This window comes from Lacerta agilis, chromosome 7 (assembly GCF_009819535.1).
Source record: "Lacerta agilis isolate rLacAgi1 chromosome 7, rLacAgi1.pri, whole genome shotgun sequence".
NCBI lineage: Eukaryota > Metazoa > Chordata > Lepidosauria > Squamata > Lacertidae > Lacerta > Lacerta agilis.
The window spans coordinates 4,332,165-4,354,950 of NC_046318.1; the positions used below are offsets into that span (position 1 = coordinate 4,332,165).

Below are 22,786 nucleotides of genomic sequence, written 5' to 3' on the forward strand. Positions count from 1 at the left end.
TATTTGCAGACGGGAGATTGTCCGCACCTGAGTAATGCACCATTGTTGCTGTTCATTTAAATGCCTGTGAATCACTCAAAAAAAGGCTTCACCAACAGGGCCGTCTTAAGGATATATGGCGCTTAAGGATATCTGAAGATCCCTTTTTTTCACCTTTTGACAGCGCTGCCACAGCTTTGCGGAACTGGAGGAGGCGGCTGGAGGGCGGCTCTTGCCTCTATGGGCGAGACGCCCCTGCCCACCCCCCACCCATTATCTAATTTAGTGCACTTAAATCTCAGCTTTTCCTCCAAGCTCAAGGTGCCTTATATGGTTGTTATTAGAAAAAAAATCTGCCCTTATAACATGGTACTCCTCACTGAAGCCCTACAACAACCCTGTGAGGTAGGGTCAGGCTGAGAGAAGGCAGTGGATGACACACACACCCCAGGTCACCGAAAGAGCATCTCATGCCGAATGGGGGTGGCATGAAGTACCCAGGTACCTAATAATAATAATAATAATAATAATAATAATAATAATAATAATAATAATAATATATGCAGCCTGACTGGGTTGCCCCAGCCACTCTAGGAGGCTTCCAGCAAAATTTAAAAAAATAAAACGCCATAAATCATCCAACATTAAAAAAAACTTCCCTAAACATTCCCTATATTTCAGATGTCTTCTAAAAGTCAGATAGTTGTTTATCTGTTTGACATCTGATGGGAGCACAAATAATAACAAGGATTTTTATTATTATTTCATAATAAACTATATACCGCACTGGCTCTCAGAGGCAGCTTTAGATTCAACCCCAACACACCATTTGCAGGCCTCTCAGATTAATCATTCAGCCTTCTCAAAATCAGGTCATTTATTTGATTTGTTTCCCAGAATTTATAAACCGCTTCACTGCAAAATAATAATAATAATAATAAAAAATAAAGCCTCTGAGAGGTTTGCAGAAAGATAAAATAAGGGAAAAGATTACAATGTGTTAAAACGTTCAAAAAATTAAAAAACACTACACCCGGTTAAAATTCGGGTCAGCATCTCTAAGGAAGAATGCTTTTGGCGAGGGTGCCTGCTTGATATCCATAGACAGGGAGTTCCAAAGGGTACATGCACAGTGACTGATTCCTCACCAATGTGGAAGGGGGGGTTACCGGTATGTGGCTCCTGGGGAAGGGCCAGACTGAAGCAGTTGTGGGGGCGAGGGGGGGGGATGGACGCCATCTTGCAGATGAACTCTGAGCTCAGGTCTTAGAGGCTGACAGTGCCCCACTCCTGTCAGCAATGCTAGGAGTTGGAAGGGACCCCAGAGGGTCATCTAGTCCAACCCCCTGCGATGCAGGAATCTCACCTAGAGAATCTGCTCCGAAACTACGTGGGGCTGTGCACGATGGGCCCAGTGGGGCTCAGACCCTCCCTGGCTCTCTTTCCCCACTCCTCCACGTGCCTCAGTTTTCCCCAAGAGCAGGCTCTGATTGGCCTACGCAGCTGCCCACCGGCTCTGCCTCTCGTGAAAGGAAGGGGAGCCCCGCTCTGCACACAGGAGGAGGACCCCCCAAAGAGAGCCAGAGGGCAGCATGCGGGGCCCACTTTCTAGATGCTTAGCCATCAGGGCAAAAGCAAGAAAGTGGGGCCAAACTGCCTCTCAGGCTCGCCTTCTTCGCAGGGTTGTGGTGGGGTTTCAATGAGGACTAAGACCAGGGTTCAAATCCCGCCCCACCAAGTTCGGCCATGAAGCTCAATGGAGAGGACCTTGAAGGCCTGTCCCTTACTCTCTCGACCTTCCCTACTTCACAGGGTTCTTGGTGGGGATTAAAGGAGACGGGGTGGGACGGGGACGACCATGTAAGCCATACCTTGAGCTCCTCGGAGGAAAAGGAGGGACAGAAGACCAATAAATAAAATGAAAGGAACGGGAGGCGTTCTGCACGTGCTCCGCAACACATGACTCCTGTTGCCAGCGCTTCAACTATCAGTCTCCCAGATTGATTGATTGATTGATTGATTAATTAATTAATTAATGCGGAGCAGGAGTAGAAGATTTCAGCCCATACACACCCCAAAATGTTGAAGTGGGCAAGCAGGAACTGGAAGGTGAACGTCCCTGCCTGGACCAAAAAACAACCTATGGTTACTAAACCAGGCTACCTTGGAGCATGTGCAGAGTCCCTCTGGGCTGACGGTTCCCCCCGCGTGTGGTTAATCGTGTGTGTATGCGTGTATCGTGGGAAGGCAGGGGCGAGAGACGACTGTCTTCTCCGAGAGAAAAAGCATCAGGATCGGCAAAGAGAAGCGAGTGGGTCTGCTGCCGTTTAAACGCGGCAAACCACGCCCCGCGCCAGTCGGATTGGCTGGCGGGGTTGCATGACGCGGGGGCCCTGGAGCTGGCTGCCTTCCCTCGCTCGTAGGCGCAGCCTTATTATTTAGCAAACACCACTAGAAGCAGCACGTGCTGCCAGCAGCTGTTCCCAGGAATCAGCTGCCTGGCGCGGCAGCGCCCCCTGGTGGGCGGGAGCCTTGGCGCAAAGATGGGCCTGTTCACCAACCTTCTGCCCAGTCCACACTAGCTCCCCCCCTTTAAATATATAATGGTAAAGATTGTAAGGGTTGCTGTTGCTTACTTTTAACTGCACCAATGTGGAGCTCACCTTAAAGGCAAGCAATTTTCATACCAGTTACAGGTGGGTAGCCGTGTTGGTCTGCCATAGTCAAAACAAAATAAAAATTTCTTTCCAGTAGCACCTTAGAGACCAACTAAGTTTGTTCTTGGTATGAGCTTTCGTGTGCATGCACACGAAAGCTCATACCAAGAACAAACTTAGTTGGTCTCTAAGGTGCTACTGGAAAGAAATTTTTATTTAATTTTCATACCAGTTTGGCTGGGCACAGGGCCCATGTTCACTCTTTTGAAAGCTTTGGCTATTCTGTTGTTGTTTCTTTTGTTGTTGTTCGGTCATGTCCGACTCTTCGTGACCCCATGGACCAGAGCACGCCAGGCACGCCTATCCTTCACTGCCTCCCACAGTTTGGCCAAACTCATGCCAGTCGCTTCGAGAACACTGTCCAACCATCTCATCCTCTGTCGTCCCCTTCTCCTTGTGCCCTCCATCTTTCCCAACATCAGGGTCTTTTCCAGGGAGTCTTCTCTTCTCATGAGGTGGCCAAAGTACTGGAGCCTCAACTTCAGGATCTGCCCTTCCAGTGAGCACTCAGGGCTGATTTCTTTAAGGATGGATAAGTTTGATCTTTTTGCAGTTGTTTTGTTTAGGGAGAAGTAAACAGTTCCTGTGGGTAAAAATAGGGCTACCAGGTCTGCTCCTGAGGCAATACCTGGCCGAAGCTAAAACCAATTACTTGACACGCAGAGGATTGGTAAAATAGCACCCCTGCTGTGAAATGTGCTTAATTTGAGAAATGCAATGGTGGCTGCGCATCATGTTTGTGTAGCTGAAAGGGAAAACATGAACACAGCAGAAAGCATGGGGTTGTAATAAGCTTTATTAATATAATGCTGACAGATGAAGTCAGAATAGGGAGAGTGAATTCTCTCTATGTGTAAACACCAAGATGCTCACAGAGCAGATGGTGTTCCTTAGAAAACAACTCAAAGGTTCTTTTGAATTATTTTATAGGAGCAACTTTAAAAATAAAATAAAATAATATCCTGTCACTCCTCAAATCCAGTGAAAAGAAGCTTCATGGTAAAATAAATACAGCTTTGAGGACTGCCCCCCGCCCCCCGTCCAAGGATGCAATACGAGCAAAACGGGCAATATGTTTTGATAAGGGTCTCAGCAAATCTTCCCAAGGGAATCCATTGAAAACTTCTAGGGAAGACACGTTCGCCTCTTGATTTCTTCAATAATTCCTTCTCTGCGAACATTCACCTGCAAAGCACAAACATGAGTAAGCTACAAAATATGTGTCTCTCGTTCCCTACCCCAGTGCACTCACCCCTCAACAGCCTACTGAAACACAATGGCTTAGTTTGTACAATATAGTAAGCCCAGCTATGCCTTACTGGGGCCATGCAACTGTGTGGACTCCCAAAAGAGAGCTTGCAGAGCCGCTTTGCTGCACCTCAACTCTTTGCTAAGCAAAGCTTTGGCTTAGCCTGTCATCATGGTTAAGCTCTCTCTCTGCTCCCTAATCACCAACTATCGCCAAGAACAAGCCAAGAGTCTGACTTACTTTGACATGTGAATCAGGCCAGTGTATTGTTATAAATAAACCACCTCTCTAGCTACCCTTTCCTCTATTAAACTGAATTTGCATTTTTTTCTGTCACTTTAAAGTTGCAATAACAGGTAGGTAGCCGTGTTGGTTGCAGATTGCTTGCAACTTGACAGCAGAATGTTTATCAAGTCCTCAGATGGATCCTTCATTTGCCATAATTTTTGACACTATTCAAGTCTACATGTGCCTTAAATTACATTGCTTTTTCTTGGATGTCACAGAATGGGGGGGGGAATATGGGGTTTTTAGGCAGAGCCTAGCAAGATAAGATCTCCTGCGGTTTTGCAACTGTGTGTGAGAGAAATCCTAGACAGAGAATTGGTTTAGCAAGGAGTGTATTGCTGTCTCCAAAATATATGTGGAACTGGCCTGGAAAAAAAGCTGTAATTGCTTAAATTAGAATAAAGTGTGATGTACCTCATTCAATACAAAGGAGCCAGTAAGAGCTCCTTTATCTTTGGATTAGATAATTCACACCTTATTCTTCTTATCTCTTGCCTTTGAAAGACTTAACTGAGTAGTAGCAAACAACAAGAGCACTAAATTTGACCCCAGGGCAGACCTGATAACACTTGAGAACCAGTGTGAAACAGTAGTTCTAATGCTGGACTAGATTTAAATCCTGGGTGATAATTGGCCAGATCCTGCCTCTCAGCTGAATTTATCTCACAGGATTGTTGAGAAGATAAAATAAATTGGGGAGAATGATGTATAATACTTTGAGCTACTTGTAAAAAGGTATAATATACATGTAATAAATACATTTACGTTTGTGCAGATATAGTTTTATGTTGTGTGCAGTGCCCTTCTGGCTAATAAGACAAATGAACTCCATTTATATGAAATTATTCCTGCTTTTAGCTGGACATTTGTTATATTTTTGCTCTCAGACTTTCTCTTTGCAAAAACGTAAGACCACCTCTTCTCTAGTAGCTACGTCTCGCAGCTTGACCACTCCATCATTTAGCTCTTGCTCTCCCAGGATGGCAACAAGAGGGATCCCCGTCTCCTCACAGTACTGCAGCTGGTTCAACAGTTTGGGGTTCTTTTTATAAAGCACCTCTGCCTACAAAACAGAGGGAAAAAGTTAGTAGGCCAAGACAGAGAGTAACCTTCATTGTTCTTTGCAAGTAGGTTTCAAACCGTGGTGTTGGGGGACCATTTAGAAAGCTTATCCAGGTTGTCTCAATGAAAAGAACACTGATTATACATAGGCTTATCTAAAAAGAGGCTATTCATCATTCACCATTCCCATTTCTCCCCAGCAATCTGGAATTGTATGCCTAGTGTGCTTCCGAGGGCAAACTGTTAGCCCACATGAAATTCAGTAGACTTGACCAGTGACGCATGTGAGCCAATCGTGACCCCATCAAACATACCCAGAAACTTCAACACATTGGCTTTCCATGGCAGTTTTAGGGGGTTCTTGGTAGGAGTAATGATGCAAATAATATTTCCTGATGATAGAAAGATTGAAGCCTGTTGTGCTATACACTTGCTACTGGCAGATTCCTCTAAATGCCAGGAATATATTGCAACCAACACCTAGATTCCCTTACTGCAGAACATAATGACCCTCATAACGCAAACTTAATTAAGACTATACAAAGTCCAAGTCATCGCCACTGCATGTTTAACTTAAGGCTGCAGATCTAGAAGGATTTTACATTTTCTAACAAAGGGTATGTAACGTAAATTCATCTAACTATTTTAGGATGAAGTATTAGGCTATTTAATTAACTACAGGGCAAATCATGTAACTACATTGCCACAGCTAAGCACCTGCCCCAGGCCACACCCATCCTCAAATGCCTTTCTCTAGGTGCCTCACCCTTTGGAAGTGCCCTGAACTGCAATAATACATTTTACTGCTTGAATGGAGGGTGAATGTGCATAGGTGTAGTCAAGGGGGGAAAACTGCCCCCCCCCAGATCAAGTAAAACAATAAAGGTAAAGGGGCCCCTGACCATTAGGTCCGATCGTGTCCGATTCTGGGGTTGCAGTGCTCATCTCGCTCTATAGGCCGAGGGAGCTGGTGTTTGTCCGCCATCAGCTTCCGGGTCATGTGGCCAGCATGACAAAGCCGCTTCTGGCGAACCAGAGCAGCGCACGGAAACACCGTTTACCTTCCCGCCGGAACGGTACCTATTTATCTACTTGCACTTTGATGTGCTTTGGAACTGCTAGGTGGGCAAGAACTGGGACCGAGCAACGGAAGCTCACCCTGTCACAGGGATTCAAACCGCCGACCTTCTGATTGGCAAGCCCTAGACTCTGTGGTTTAACCCACAGCGTCACCTGGGTCCCTAGTAAAACAATAGAATTATTTAATTAACTGACCAATCATGTCGGCTCTGCCCCCCTAACAAAAGTCCTGCCCCCCCCCTAACAAAAATCCTGGCTATGCCCATGTGAATGTGTGTAGGACGGTCTGGTTCCCCCCACCTGTCTAACATACCGCTATCCCTATTATTCATTCCTGACACATGAGAAAGATAGAGGAACAGAAATAACTGCCCTTCTCCCCACCCCCAATTCTATGACCCCTATTTTGGGCCCAACCCCTTATATACTGCAGTTGCACCTTGATCCCAGAATCCCACAGCTCAGAAACAAGCTTTAGCCTCTCTTCAAGTAGTTTCTTCTGAGCAGATGCCACGAGCACCTGGGTCCCAGTTGTCCGGATCTTTTCCTCAGAAGCCTGAAGGTGGAGACAGAGGTTTGAAAAAGATACAAGAGAACCCCAAAATTCATGTATGCCAGACGATTTCAAGTAGTTACATGAGCTTATTGCACCATGCAATAGACTACTGAACCATCCCAACAGTACTGAAGAGCTATGGTACCCTTGGTACTACAGCAGGCAAATAGGTGCTGTTGTGCATTAGAGACAGATGTGTTTATAGCAAACCTGTAGATCAGGGGTGTGCAATCGGTCAATCGCGATCGACAGGTCAATCCCTGGATCCTTATCTCTGCCCTCCACCCCCCTTGGTCTTTCCCTGCATCTCATTTAAAAGTGATTCTGTGGAGAAGTTTATCCCTCTAAAGATTTCTAGTTTGGGACTTTGTACCCTGGCATACAGAGTAACCTCTTCCACATTCTGTCTTTTCTAGAGAGTTTAAGCATACATTAAGACACTGATACAAATCTCATTTAGCCCCCACTCCCTTAAATACTTGTGTAAAGGAACTATGGGGTCAGCTTGGTATGTCTACAACTATGCTGTTCAGCTAAGCTCCAGTTCTTCCAACAATGGATATATTCCTCAACACTTTGGATGAGCAGGCATTGACACGACAACTTTAGTTGATGTAAATATACAGTGTACTTAAAAGCTCTGAGAGTCACATGGCCACAGACTCCAAAACTGACAGAGCTTGTAGTTGTTTGTTGTGAGCTGACTAACCAAACTTTGATAAAGGGAAAAGCAAGCAGTCCTTACCGCCACTTTTTGTTCCACGATGGAGAAGATCCGTTCAATGCCAACGCTGAATCCCACACACGGCACTTTCCGCCCCTTGGGGTCAAACATCCCTACTAGTCCATCATAGCGGCCACCTCCAGCTATGCTGCCCACACTAACAGACTCATCTGTTTGGTCACTTTGCTGGAGAACAGCCTCGCAGATTACTCCGGTGTAGTAATCCAAACCACGAGCCAGGCTCAGGTCAAAGGAAACCTGCAAAATAGGACCAGAACCTCCTTAGAAGTCAGAAACACTCAGGTGATTAGATGGACCAGGATTAGAACTGCCCTCACTCACTTGCTCCAAAATGCCGAAAATAGTCAGGTACTCAAACAGCAGCTTCATTTCCTCAAGGCCTTCCCTAGCCAGCTTGTTCTGCGACAGCTTTGGATCTTGGAGCAACTGCTCGATCAGACTCAGCCCACCTGCAGAAGTGATACATGCAGTACGTATTATCCTCTGCAAAATATGCATCAGGAGCAACAGAAAACCATCTCCTGCCAACCCAGGTCAACAGTTCTTTCTCACTTCTCTCATCTGATGCAGTTGTATCTGTTTTAATATGGCTATACTTAGGTTAAACAGAATTTTAGACACTGGAAAGCGGGGACTCATTTCCCCATCAGCTAAGTGCTTTAGCCTCAATTGCCAGGACTCTCCAGAGGGGGTGAGGAGGCTGACCACCCCTTTGGTATTTCAGACTATGTGCCTCGTCAGACACAACGACCTTGCAGGAAAATACAATGACCGGTGTGCTTTTGCTTCCAGACTTTGGATTGTGCTTCTCTTTTGATCAGTATGGAGATAGACTTCCCTTCTCCCTCCAATGTGTCCACGGAAATATGAGAGAATAAACAGCATCATTTCCTGTTCTCTGTCCCTCCCCAACTCAGTCGTGTATGCATTGGTGCTAACACAACATCCCTTTCTGTGTCACAGAGATTAAACACTATCTTGAACAGCAGCTAGATGGTTTGCACGAGATCCCAAGCCCACATGCCTCAGAATTAGAATGACAAAGCCTTCCTTTTTCATACTCACCCCTAAGCTGAACGTATTCACCAATATGATCTGCAATCTCTGGCGAGAGCCCCTTCTCTCCAACCATCTCACTTCTCACATCATCCCAAGCCATCTGTGTACAGAATGAGAGTTATATGGTCTCTTAATGTTTTAGCCAGCCATTTACCCAGTGGTTTTTTCTAACCGCTTATAAGAGCCTGGGATAGTTCAGAAGCATTTTCCTTGTCTCATTCCTATTCTGATTCCATGGGACTTCTCTCCATATTTCAAATTGACTACAAATGAGAAAACCATTCTCCAGAACATTCTACACAGTCCCTGAAGGGTGGTGTGCAATAAAAAAGCAACAGCATTGCTGCAGAAAAATGTGCCTCATTTGATGGGAGATACACATAAGACATGTTCAGGCATTTGCCATAGTGAGTATAGGGCCAGGAGTATATATACAAGCTCTGCCTCAAAACATGTACTCCCCTCGCCTGCCCAGTTCCTGACCTTCCTTATGTTGCACAGGGAAGATGTGTCTAGCACTTCTACTTGCAATCAAGGATCCTGATACAGCAAGATCCTTCATCACACAAAACTGTTGAGAGCAGGGCTTCCCTGCTCCTACCCACGCTTAATTTTGCATTAATTTGAAAAAAAGCAGCAGGGAAAGCAAAATATTGTTGTGGTACAAATTAACTAGACACTTGGGATTTGTGATACATGTACTGGAACCTATCCTTTCCACAGGAAACAATTCAAAAATGAAAAAATGTTAGCATTCTGCCTTGGCCTTATTAAGTGTGTACTATTGCATGTGAAACTCTGTGTGCTAACTTGGTCTGCCATATTTGAATGGCAGCCCTTTGAAGAGAGGGTAAATAGTGTGATGTGCCAATCCAAGCATTTCAATAGGACAAAAACAGATCCACAAATTGAGCAGTTAAGATAAGAAGTCGAAGTAATCATTACTCAAACCTCTGTTTCCAGCCAGTGGGATCTTAAGAAGACAGAAAGAGTAACTTTAAACTGCGGACGTCTCAAGTTGTCATGAAATACTAGACTAATAATGTTAATGGAGCAATTAAAAGAGTAATTATAGAATGAGTGTTGATCTGAAAACTTTATTATACCAAGATATTAACTGTAGCTATTGTGAAATATTAGTCTGCAAGATATGAGCACTGATACTCACCTTATGTCCGAGGGTTAAAAAAAGAAAAATCCTAATGGGAAATTGTCCACTGATCCCAATTGCAGGATCGTGCCAAAAAACAGAAGCAAAGAAAAAGTACCCTACCACCACTACCACTAGGGCTCCTGATTATGCATTTAGTTATGTAATATTGAATGTTATCTGTAAACTGTTCTATCCTGTTTCCTCTTTTTGTTTAAACAAATTCACAAAACAAGAACTTATATGCTGATCTGTAATGAACCATATGTTGTAGATATCACTGCGAACGTATTATGCTATTTTTGTGATATACGAATGGCATGAGAAGGCTTGGTCTATTTATTAGTAATATATATTATTCCTATGCTCCTCACTTATAAAACCCAATAAAAAGTTTTTCAAAAAACAAAAGCTTCCCCTCCTGCATATATGTCAACTTTTCCCAGACTTTGTTTCTCTGCCACTCATCTAGAGCAATCCAGTGTCAGTTTCATTCTCACGGAACAGGGTTTCAGAAAAGGGGCGAGGGTGAATATTCAATGCTGTACCCAAGAGTAAAGTTCTTAGGAAGCCGTGAAGATCCACTTTTCTGTGATTATCATAAGCTTTGGCTTCCTAGGCCCAGCCAGCAGCCCACAACACACTGTAGTTCTGAGGGAGGACCAAAAACTATCACAACGTCTTCTGGTAGCCTTAGGTGCCCAATTTTTTCTTTCTTTCTGTTTTTTTTATTATACACTTTGATTTCCCCCCCTATGGTCACACCATGGGAAATGCAGTGGGATGTCAATGCCTTTCCATGTTTACCAAACACTTGAGCATGGTAAAAACAATATTTATTATCCTGATGTCCTTACCTTGTCTAGCTTGTCCACAGCAGAGCAGATGGACCGGAATTTGCTCTCTGGTACTCCACATACTGCAAACATCCCATCAAGGATACGACGGTCGTTGACCTGCAGGGAAGTTGAAATCTTTTTTCCCCAAGTAGCAACTCGTAGATCATGCTTCTGCATGTTATTACCTCTGAGGGGCAGGGGAAAGATGAGGCTGTTGGATGGGCAGCTGCCCCTGTCTCACTTTCCTCCCTCAAGAAAGCTAAGAATTTTTTGTGTAAAAAAGGTCCCTGAAGTACTGTAACTGAAACCAATAGGAGTTGGTATTGAAGTACTGAAACTGAAAACAGTAGGAGATACATGTGCACATGTTATCTTGTGGAAACATTCTCTCACTCATGGCAGAACTGAACACAGCCCTCCTCTTTCTTTCTACAGTATGGGGAAGACACCAGCATTGAGATAATTACTAACAATCTAACTCTGAAACGGGACTTTTCTGTAGTGGCTCCCTGCTTGTGGGATGCTCTCCCCAGGAAGACTCATTACGTATCTTTAGGCACTAGGCAAAAACATTACAGTAGTGCCTTGGGTTACATATGCTTCAGGTTACAGACTCCGCTAACCCAGAAATAGTACCTCGGGTTAAGAACTTTGCTTCAGGATGAGAACAGAAATCGTACAGTGGCGGCGCCTAAAGTGGTGCTTCAGGTTAAGAACAGTTTCAGGTTAAGAACGGACCTCCAGAACGAATTAAGTTCTAAACATACAATGTAAGTGATTTATGTTTGCTAGGACAATTCTGGCAAGGGACCCACAAATACAAAGAAGGAAAAAGCAGCAAAAGCTGGGGAAATAAATAATTTCTAATCCAATTTGAGGAAGCACAATATATACTGAAAAATTAAGACAAAACCAACTGCGTTTCTCATTTTATGTTCACTGCAAAGGACAAGATTAAATAAATAGAATAGTATTTTGTGTATATTCTGGATAAAACTGCTCTAGATTTCTAGACTTGTTCTCACCTTGATAACAAATGCTCCTATTTGTAGGGCACTTAAGATCTCATGTATAATCTTCAGGCACTCTGCATCAGGAATCATGGGGTCATACTGGCCAGCAATGTCAAAATCCTGGGGGCACAAATTGGAGAAGTGAAAATCCTTAAAGCATAAAACATCCACCTGAGTGACAGACACATAGGTTGCTCAATACATAGATCACATCTTCCCCAAGTCTGGACAGCACAGCAAGTCAAGTTGTTTAAACCAATTTTAACATTGTGTATTTATATTCTTGTAACCTGCCTTGGAACTCTATGGTGAAGGTCAGGTAAGAAATGTAAAAAATAATAGCATGGATTGTCAGTCATTTGGGATTTGGAACAAGGCACACATTCAAGTATCTTTATAATCATATCAAGGTACCCACAAATATAAAAGGATGCAAAAGATGATCAAAAATGTTGAGGCAAATCAAGGCTGAGAAAGCAGAAGTGAATGTATGCAGACAATTTAAGACAAAATGTCAGTTAACTGCACTTTGGTGGCAGCCGGTAAACAAGCATGTAGGGACAGCAGTATATCATTTATGAACATACAAAGCAGCATATCAACAGAAAGGAGGTACAAGCCCGGTTCAGACATTATGCCTGAACAGAGTACTACAACATGGGGTGAGGGGCTTGCTGGTTTGGCTTGGCTTGCTCCATCCCTAACTTCCTCCCACTGAATCCACTTAAAAGTGTTCTCCAGGTTTCCTGCTGTGAGATTTCATGGCTGAATGCACTTAAAAACAACAAAAAAGAGAGGAATCTGTAGAACTCCAATAAACTCTAGAATAAAGCAAATCTGGAAAGGAAACCACAGACTGAGCTACAGGGAGTTTTCCACCTTCTCCCTCCAGGCAGTGTTCTTTCTCTTATTTATGTAAGGCAGCCCTTCCCTCCATTCCTGAAGCAGCTGATCTTCAGTCTACAGCCTAGCCACTATAGTGACTATATCTTTTTGTCAGCTGTTCCAGGTCCTCCTATAGTTGTCAGTAAAAACGAAAACAATTACTTGTGTGTCCCACTACCTTTAAGGTATTTTCACCAGGCTTTCACTGAATCAAGGGAAGTGTTCCTGTAGAAAAAGGGCAGGGGGGGTTGAGGATAACTACAAAACACTCTGGGTGTTACATTATTTTAAGCTCTGGAAGCAATTCAGGCAGGAGAAAGAAATGCAAAGCTGTCAACCTTCCTTTTTTTTGCACTGGGAAACGGCCATAGCTGTCAACTTTCCCTTTTTTTGCAATGGGAAACGGCGCTGGAATAAGAGAATTTCCCGCAAAAAAAGGAAAGTTGACAGCTATGAAGACATGACAGCCAACTACAGGAGAAAATGGGAACGGCACCAGCTGGGTCTGATTGGGAGAAGGAAGTAGAGCAAAATTGTTAAATGCAGCATGAGAAGGGAAGAACAAGCAGGAAACCAATTAGAGCCATCCTATAGATACTCACACACTGGTAGAACTCTCTGTATCGGCCTTTTGTCATGGCTGGGTTGTCCCGCCTGTAGACCTTAGCAATATGGTAACGTTTAATATTGGTCATTTTGTTCATTGCCAGAAAACGAGCAAATGGAACCTGAGAAGAGAAAGCTAAGGAAAACATCTAAAATCCTAATGTATGTAATTTAACCTATGCTACTGGATGCATTTGATCTAGTGGGTTGAAGTGAGTTGAAGAAATGACTTGGCACCTGCTAGCTGACACCAGGAGGCAAAAAGAACAAGATGTGTAAATGAATAGAAGCAATGGTGCACATTCACTTTTGAAAAGCTTATACTTCTTTAAATGAGGCACACCATTTTTTTAAAAATGCAAATACTCCTAAAAATTGAGAGCAACAATGGTTCCTGTGATTCAGCATCAACTGTGACCTCCTCTTTCAAAAAATAGGATTGTACAAAACCTGCATGACCCAACGTACACCTATTACTTCAATTTTTACATGTCTTTGCCTGTTTCCAGGCTTGTGACAAAGTGACAAACACAAAAATGTGTGTTTAAAAAAAAGATTTGTGCCATCAAAATGATGTTCCAAAAGTTTCTGAATCTACTTAGCCTGAGTAATCAAAAACCTGCATTTTTTAATTGGAATAAGTGCAGATGTTCCTTGTCGGCTGAAGAGGAGTTTTCTGCCCAAGCTAGGAGCATGGGATTTAAGGATACAGTTAAATCATAGCGAAGAGATAGGAGCTCTCCCCCCTGATCTTTCAGATCATAGATCAGCTTGGAATCTTCTCCATACTTCCCTGTCAAAGTTTCCTAAAAAGTAAGGGGTGGGAGAGAGGATAGAAAAATATAAATCAAAGGCAAGTAAAGAGTAATGGTAAATACAGGGACAGGTTTTCATGGGGCAAAACAAATGCATATTCAGGCAATTTTGATCTTATAAAGCCATAAGGTGCATGGGGAAGGACCTGCATAAAACCTGTATTCTTTCCACCCAACTCTTCTTCTTCCATATGAAAATGCCCCTTACAAAATGTATGTAACAAAAACCAACACAATAATAAAATAATGTAAATAAATGTAAAACTGACACTGCAATCCTATACATACCTAGTCAGAAGTCTCACTGGGTTCAGTGTGGCATTCCTGAGGAGGCTGCAGGAAGCAAATTCACTGGCTCTTTAAAACATTTCTTTATTCCCCCTTCTGCTGTTATTAGGTTTTAGAACTTGAAATCTATGTCTGACTTCTGGACTAACGTTTGACACTTCTACCAGTACCTCCTACCAGTACCAGCACCTTTCCTCAGTTGCCCTATTCCCCCTGCTGCCCCATCTCACCTTTAGTTCAAATACTGGAGTATCTATTGTCTCAGCTCCATGGCGTTTGAAGCAATCGATAATGACGCTGAAGACTCTGTCTCTGATTGCCATCTGCTTGGGACTGTAATCCCTGGTACCCTGAAAGTCCAGAACAGAAGACAACTTGATGGACTTCTGTTCCATTGGACACATGCTATGTTCAGGAAAAGTGAACAGAGAAGGCAGGCAAAGTGGTGCATCATTTCCAGCACACAGTAATGGGAAGAAATTCCATGACAACTCTTCCAGAACATGGTGCTGGAAGATCTTACCTTGGCAGAAAGGTTTTAAAGTTATGACTTTGCCCTAGGACTCCCCACCCCAAAACAGGGTCATCTACCACCAATGGCCCTAAGGGGAGGATCCTCATGAATATTCTATTTTTATTTTCCTTATAAGCTGCCTTGCTTTTTGTCCCCCTGACAAGGCAGCCAAAATCTAAACAGATATCAAGAGTCAGAAGGAAGAAGTCTATTACTTTGTTCTAGGGTGGAAGACCTACATGTGGAGGTCTATTCCTGATAAGAATGCAAATAACGCAATTCAACATGCTTGTAAGCCACCTCGTATATATTTTGAAAAAGTTGAGATGCTTAATCAAACTATAAAATCAACACTAAAGCGCAGGTAACTCATAGATAAAACCAGCAAAGCTTTAAAACAACTATATATATTTGAGACAGCTTTTGATTGAGAAGCAGTATATTGTTGTTGTTGAGTCGTTCAGTCGTGTCCGACTCTTCGTGACCCCATGGACCAGAGCACGCCAGGCACACCTATCTTTCACTGCCTCCCGCAGTTTGGCCAAACTCATGCCAGTCGCTTCGAGAACACTGTCCAACCATCTCATCCTCTGTCGTCCCCTTCTCCTTGTGCCCTCCATCTTTCCCAACATCAGGGTCTTTTCTAGGGAGTCTTCTCTTCTCATGAGGTGCCCAAAGTACTGGAGCCTCAACTTCAGGATCTGTCCTTCTAGTGAGCACTCAGGGCTGATTTCTTTGAGAATGAATAGGTTTGATCTTTTTGCAGTCCATGGGACTCTCAAGAGTCTCCTCCAGCACCATAATTCAAAAGCATCAATTCTTCGGCGATAAGCCTTCTTTATGGTCCAGCTCTCACTTCCGTACATTACTATTGGGAAAACCATAGCAGTATATAGTATATAGTACTTTACTACTGGGAAAACCATAGCAGTATATAGTCTAAATTAATTAAAAATAGTCTGCTAACTATTTTTCTCCAGTCTGACTTGGGGTTTTATGATGCTGTGTTCAGCAATTGTTTTACTTCCTGCAGTTTTAAAATGTCATTGTTTTTATTTTAGTAATTTAGAATCTTAAAATCTTATACTGTTACATGTTACGATTGAGGTTGCAATCTGTTTTGTGGGGATAAATAACTAAACAGTTATCAAAGGCAAAGGAACTATGCCAGACTTTGGAATTCAAAGTGGAAGTGGAATTCAACATAAAGTTTTCAAGCTTCAAAGCCTAACATGCCAACTAAGCTTAGAAACAAATTAACAAAGAAAACTAGCTCTTACCTTTACTACATCCTAGGTGAATTTTTATACTGAGCTGGGGTTTAAATGTGGCTGCTTGTGATAGTATCCAGATCCAGATCTTACCTACCCAGTTCTGACCTAGCAATTGCCATACTGTACTAGCCTGTTACAACCAAAACAAGGAAGAGGCTTGTGGCACAGTAGGCAGGGATAGACAAGCTTCAGGCCTGATGTACCTACTTTTTTAAAACTAGAACCTTGAGTTCCACCAACCAGAAACAAAATGATGGCTCTGAACACTTAGAATGAAGGGCCAGGATGTCTCTGAGCTAGTCTAGTGTGCGCCACAATCATGCTGAACTTCAGTCTTTTTTTAAGAACCCAGTGTGGAAAAACAGTATCTACGAAGCAGTGTGTTATTTGTGCAAGAGCATCCTCTAGTGGCTGCAAGATTTTATAACAGCTGTATCTATCTATCTATCTATAAATCTTCAAGAGGGGTGCGCGGACGCGAAGGCCTTGCTCCGTAACCGCTTCACCGGTTGCCTTCAAATTTGGACACAATATTCCTTGGCCATATGGGAAGGTTCTTAGGTACCTAGATTGCAAAAATATCACACCTTTCCCAGGTAAATACGTGAATTTGTGCAAAAAAGCGCCCTCCAGTGGACGTCAAAGCAACACACGCTTTACAACAACAGACTTCAGAAGAGGGTGGGAGGGGGGTGGAACTTGAGGTTGCCTCAGCCAATAGGCTGTTGGCGGGGGAGGGGCCGAATCAACCTTTCGCTACCACCGCCATAACAACTCCTTGCTTCAGGCTCGGCCAATTCCCATTTTAAAACAGTGAGCAACAGACATGAGAGTGCGGAGGTGACGGAACAAATCACAACACAGGAGTTCAACAGAACAACCTGTGGAGAGCCAGGCGAAACCGGGGGGGGGGGGAGGGAACCGGAGAGAAGGGAGGTAGGAAATCAACACTGTTTCGGAGTGACCACGGAGAATGGCGGGGGAGAGGAACAAATCACGCCGCGTGAGTGGGAGGAAGACGAAAACGGGGGACACACTGAGAGGAGGCATGCAGAAGTTCATCAGGATAAGCTGTGGGAAACCAGGCAAAAACGGGGGGGGGGGGGAGAGCCACAGCAAGGCGTGGCCGGGCCAGCTAGTTTGAGATAAATGGAAAATGGAGAGTAGGAATTTCTGTAAATCCAGTGCAATTTATTGGTTAGAGGAGGGCTGGCTAACCTATGAGGTATTACTTATATCCCGCCCATCTGATCGGGTTGCCCCAGCCACTGGGCGGCTTCGAACATAATAAAAACACAGCAAAACATCAAACAATAAAAACTTCATGATATAGGGCTGCCTTCAGATAGTTGTACAGTTATTTATCCATCCTCCAACTACCTCCAGACACTCACTGCCTTCACTGGTTTCTGGCTAGTGGAGGGTGATCAGCACCACCTCATCTCAGAGGGCCCTCAACTTCCACAATAATGTCAGAAGTAGTGGAAAAGGCAGAAAGGCATACAGTAGGCCCTGGGCTGTTAAGATATTGACTGCCTGGGTTCTAGGGTCCTTTTGTCTCTGGTCACAACCACCACCGACAGGCGGCCTTTAGAAGGTTGCAGAGGGCTGAGAAAGATTCCCCACCTCTGCCCCAGAGGGTATCTTGAGCATGAGTTTAAGAAAGTGAGAATATCTACAATGATCCACATAGATGAACAGCAGCATTTCCCCACTGCTTAGCTATTCAATGTCTTCTAGATTAGTTGGTAACACCCTTTCCTCAAAGTCTTTGTGCTGTTCAAGTGCAGTGTTTATCAAAATGAGAATGGTGGTTCTTGTGCCAAAACATATTGGATAAACAGGATGTTGGGGAATTCCAAAACAGTAAGACAAAGCCTTAAAAACTTATCCTCTGAAAAGTGGAAAAATGAAAACACACTAGCAGCTCGGATTATAAGGTGAAATGTAACTTTTTCAAAAATGCAAGATTTTTTTAAAAGGCTAGGTAAATAAATAAGTCTTCCACATGCCACCAAAGAGCCACAAAAAATGGAAGCTGAGGTGTCAATGTAAGAAGGCCCTCTTCCTAGCAGCCATCTGCTTCACTTTCCTTGATAGGAACACATGGAATACAGCTTCAGAAGAGGATCTGAAGGATCAGGGAGGTATATATGAAAGGCAATCCTTCAGGTAGTCTAGTCCCAAGATGATAAAATCAAAACAGGGCTCAGAATCGGAAGCAGCCTGGGAGCCAGTGCATCTGATAAAGCACTAGCATAACATGATGTTAATGTCCTGTCCCAGTAATATTGCAGTCTTGTTTAGGACCAACAACAGTTCCCCAACCATAATTAAGGGCAATACCACAAACAATGCATTTTAACAGTCTAATGAGAAGGTTGCTATCTCCACTCAGGTATGGTTGCAGCAGGTATAACAGCTGAAGTGGATGGAATTTGTTTAATGATTGTGCTGGATCAATAAACACCCAGATTGTGAACATGATCCTTTAGGACAGGAATGGGAAACCTGTGGCCTTCCAAATGTTGCTGGACTCCACAATTCCCATCGGCCCCACCCTGCATGGCCAACAATGGTGGGAGTTGTACTACAAGAACATCAGGAGAGCCATACTGTAGTTCCATATCTCTGCTTAAACAGATATATACCTAGAAGAAGGCCGGTGCGGATTTTCTTCAAGGCTAACACTTCCCAACTGTCTATTTCAACCAGGGGCTAAACTAGGCTTTATTTCATCCAGGTAAAAGACTGATTTAGCACCTCACACCCGCATTTCCGTACACCCACCTACACAGGATGGGATCCTCAATGGCGCCCTTCGGGGGGCTACACCTGGGGCAAGAACCCGGATTGCCCCCCGCCCCATAAGCTACAGCACTGATTCCAACAACATATGGTCTTTGAAGATAAAGTGGCCACTCAGTACTACATGCAAGTTAGGATCCTACTGTTTGGTAAGAACTGCACAAGCAGGAAGATTACAACATAAGTCTCCTTGCACTGCAGCTAATTACCATGCTAACCTCTGAACTCACTTAAAATTTGTTGCAGCAGTGCAAAGTATTTGTTATATGCAGCTAAAGTAGTCTAGCTGCACTGGGAAAGGGCAGAATTGGGTAGGAAAGTTATCTTGGTGAGAGAGGAAGAAATGGCCAGTTTAGTCAGTGTCCTATTTGTTATTCCTGGATCAGGTCTGCATCTTGCACCAGCACAGCAAAGGACATTGAAACATGAATGGGATAGCACTGCTAGTAGCAAATCACAGCACCCTTGACATAAGCTGAAGCAGGAGATGCACTTCAGTCATCAGGTCACTGTTCCAAATTAATGAAACCATAGGGTTAAAAACTCTAATTGGCAAGTTAATCAACTACATATGACTTTAGTTTATTCCTAAACTGGACTGCAAGTTACTTATTTTTATTTGAAAGTAGCATGCACTAATGGAATGGAACTTAAACCTCCTTTCCTCCGCAGCCCTCCCTCAAGTCCTCAAAATCACCTCTGGGAGGTTGGTGGACTCCCTGGAGAAGATTTTGGGAGGACATTGGGCAGAGGAGAGGAAATGGAAGTGTCACTGTGCCAGTGAACTCTAATGGCACTGCTTTGGATGCAATCCATAGAGGAAAGCTTGATGTGGAAATCAACCCAATGTGCAACACCTGCAAAAAGGGCAAATTTCATGTTAGGAATGATTGGAAAGGGATTGGAAATAAAACTGCCAATATCATAATACTGTTATATGAATCTACAGTAAGATCACACTTGGAATACTGTGTACAGTTCTGGTTAAAGGTAAAGGTACCCCTGACCATTATGACCATTAGGTCCAGTCGCGGACGACTCTGGGGTTGCGGCACTCATCTTGCTTTATTGGCCGAGGGAGCCGGCGTTTGTCTACGGACAGTTTTTTCCAGGTCATGTGGCCAGCATGACTAAGCCACTTCTGGTGAAACCAGAGCAGCACACGGAAATACCGTTTACCTTCCTGCTGGAGCTATTAATCTACTTGCACTTTGACGTGCTTTTGAACTGCTAGGTTGACAGGAGCTGGGACCGAGCAACGGGAGCTCACGGGATTCGAACTGCCGACTTTCCGATCGGCAAGCCCTAGGCTCAGTGGTTTAGACCACAATGCCATCCGCATCCCTACAGTTCTGGTTACCTCAACTCAAATAGTAAAGATAGAAAAGACTAAGAAAAGGGCAGCTAAAGCTACAACACCTTGTAGGGACATTTATGGAGCATCGGGTCTGAGTCCTTTCACATCTCCTATATTGCTGGAGGCTTCAAAGAAAACTGATCCCAGTTTGAGTATAGGACTCCACAGTGAGGAGTGTGGCCTGAGGAAGGAGGGCAGCTTGGGATGTATAAAAAAGGCCAGATACAAGAGGATTGAAATATTGCATTCAATTCACAGGATTTAGGTTCCGCACCCCTGCTACGTACACTTACCAGACAACAAGACCCACAGAACAGAGTGGGGCTCACTTCTGAATACACACCTAGAATTTGCAGGGGTAGAAGCAACAAATAAATCCCCTATAGTTTCACTGAGAGAAAGACATGTTAGATTCCAGGAGAACATGACTTGAGCCATCAGAATGGAAATCACAAGACAGTCTTCCTAAACCCTCGTAAGCTTTCATTTGCATAAAAATTGTGCACACTTGAGAAAATGAGAATGTACATGAAGGAATTCTGCTCTGCTCTTTTAGGGTGGGGCTAAAAGGTTTACCTTTGGTGTCTTGAGGACAAACTTAGGCCTGTCTTCTTCAGGGCATATTTTTGCCTTCATGTCCAACAGCTTTGCCACCTGCTCTGCAATCTGAAAGGTATTTTTTTTTAATCAATCCAAGTTACACAACCTTTATCTACTTTATATTTATACAATAGCTTTACTTAAGTAAGTTTGGTAATGGTTAATACTCTAACCCTGATACCATCCTCGATCCGATCCATTAAAACTCACCAATAATAGCAAATCCTGCTGTGGGTGTAGCCTCCCTCCTACGCTCATTTTACGAAATACAAATCTTTCAGCATTAAGATGCATTTAAAACAGTTTGGATCCATTTACAAGTTGCTTATTTTAATTGATGTGTGTTAGAACTCACTTGTTAAAGAGAGAGAGGAAGGAGAAAGGAAAGCAGAGGAAAACTTTCCTTTCTTGGAGGCTTTTAAGCATCTGTCATGGATGCTTTAGCTGAGATTCCTGCAATGCAGGGGGTTGGACTAGATGACACCTGGGGGGGTCCCTTCCCACACTAAAATTCTATGATAAATTGGGTCTATTAATATTGACATGTCCAGCCTGAGACCTTGTCAGGTAAAAACATAGAATAATAATAATAAGGTCCACCGTTTCCTAATTACATATACAGTATGTGTATATATTTATCCTGTAGAGATCCATCTTTTTCGCCCCCGATAACGTCTTGCGCGGAAACCTCCGGGTCGCTTCTTCCAGGCTGTTAGCGAAACGAGACCCCTTGGCAGCGCCTCGGGGGCCTCCCAAATGACAGGGCCAGGCAAGGAAGGAAGGAAGGAAGGAAGGAGGCGGCGGCCGCTCTTCCCTGCAGCCTCTGCCTGAGATAGGGAGGGACACCCCCGCCCCGCCTCACCTCCTCCTGGGGGGCCTTGTCCTGCTTCAGGCGCCGCACCAAGTCGGCCTGCTTCCTCAGCGACTCCTCCTCAGCCATGATGACCACCGCCGCCCGCCTCGCTCAGCGGCTGAAAGGGGAAAGGGGCCGCCGGCGCCTCGGTTCCTCCTCGCTCGCTACCTCAGCGCCTCCGAGCATGCGCAGTCGCCCGTATCGAGGCTGCGAGGGCTGCCCGCTCTTTAGGGGGTGGGGCATTCAGCCACGCGCGGGCGAGGCCCGTCTCTGAGCATGCGCGTTGGCTTGCGTCGATGCCTCCAGAGCTGCCCGCACTTCAGTCTTCGGCTGGCGTCCGGGAGGCTGATGCAAGACGGGCTCGGAATGGCACGAGGAGGAGAGGAGAGGGGCGGGGCGGGAAATGAAAGAATGAGAGAGAGAGGAAGTGACGCAAATAGCACATTGTTTACATGTCCCGTTGTGTATATATTTAGCTCCCAAGTCTGACATCAGAAATGGCACTCTGTGTGTGTGTTGTTGTTGTTTTTTAAACAGTGAGGAGACATTTCAGCCTCCCAGGATACTCTGGACATAAATAAAAAAAATACTTCCTTAGAGTATTTGGTACCCCTCTCTTCAGCCAAAAAAGGCCCTAGAGTGGAATTAGCATACAATTGATAAAAAGACTGCCTGCAGGCTTTATTTGTTGTTGTTCAGTCGTTCAGTCGTGTCCGACTCTTTGTGACCCCATGGACCAGAGCACGCCAGGCACGCCTATCCTTCACTGCCTCTCGCAGTTTGGCCAAACTCATGTTAGTAGCTTCGAGAACACTGTCCAACCATCTCATCCTCTGTCGTCCCCTTCTCATTGTGCCCTCCATCTTTCCCAACATCAGGGTCTTTTCCAGGGAGTCTTCTCTTCTCATGAGGTGGCCAAAGTACTGGAGCCTCAACTTCAGGATCTGTCCTTCTAGTGAGCACTCAGGGCTGATTTCTTTGAGAATGGATAGGTTTGATCTTCTTGCAGTCCATGGGACTCTCAAGAGTCTCCTCCAGTGTTAAATAAA

General features: G+C 44.2%; 1 protein-coding gene across 1 annotated transcript; it reads right to left on the minus strand.

Moving 5' to 3' along the window:
* Positions 1 to 3,780: 3,780 nt before the first annotated feature.
* On the minus strand, positions 3,781 to 21,914 carry HARS1 (histidyl-tRNA synthetase 1). The gene is made up of 13 exons (XM_033154215.1): positions 21,747 to 21,914; positions 20,861 to 20,950; positions 14,562 to 14,681; positions 13,939 to 14,034; positions 13,225 to 13,350; positions 11,750 to 11,857; positions 10,743 to 10,841; positions 8,742 to 8,835; positions 7,998 to 8,125; positions 7,677 to 7,913; positions 6,815 to 6,931; positions 5,150 to 5,296; positions 3,781 to 3,881 (listed from the first exon to the last, which is right to left on the minus strand). Exons 1-13 carry the CDS (start codon positions 21,822 to 21,824, stop codon positions 3,822 to 3,824), a joined length of 1,500 nt encoding a protein of 499 aa, XP_033010106.1. The 5' UTR covers positions 21,825 to 21,914; the 3' UTR covers positions 3,781 to 3,821.
* Positions 21,915 to 22,786: the final 872 nt, after the last annotated feature.

Excerpts from the sequence above, each read along its gene's own strand:
- HARS1 (XM_033154215.1), bottom strand. The coding sequence starts at position 21,824 with ATGGCTGAGGAGGAGTCGCTGAGGAAGCAGGCCGACTTGGTGCGGCGC. Across the intron at positions 20,951-21,746 it reads ACAAGGCCCCCCAGGAGGAG|ATTGCAGAGCAGGTGGCAAA; the intron begins GTGAGGCGGGGC and ends AATACCTTTCAG. Across the intron at positions 11,858-13,224 it reads ACAGAGAGTTCTACCAGTGT|GATTTTGACATTGCTGGCCA; the intron begins GTGAGTATCTAT and ends TTGTGCCCCCAG.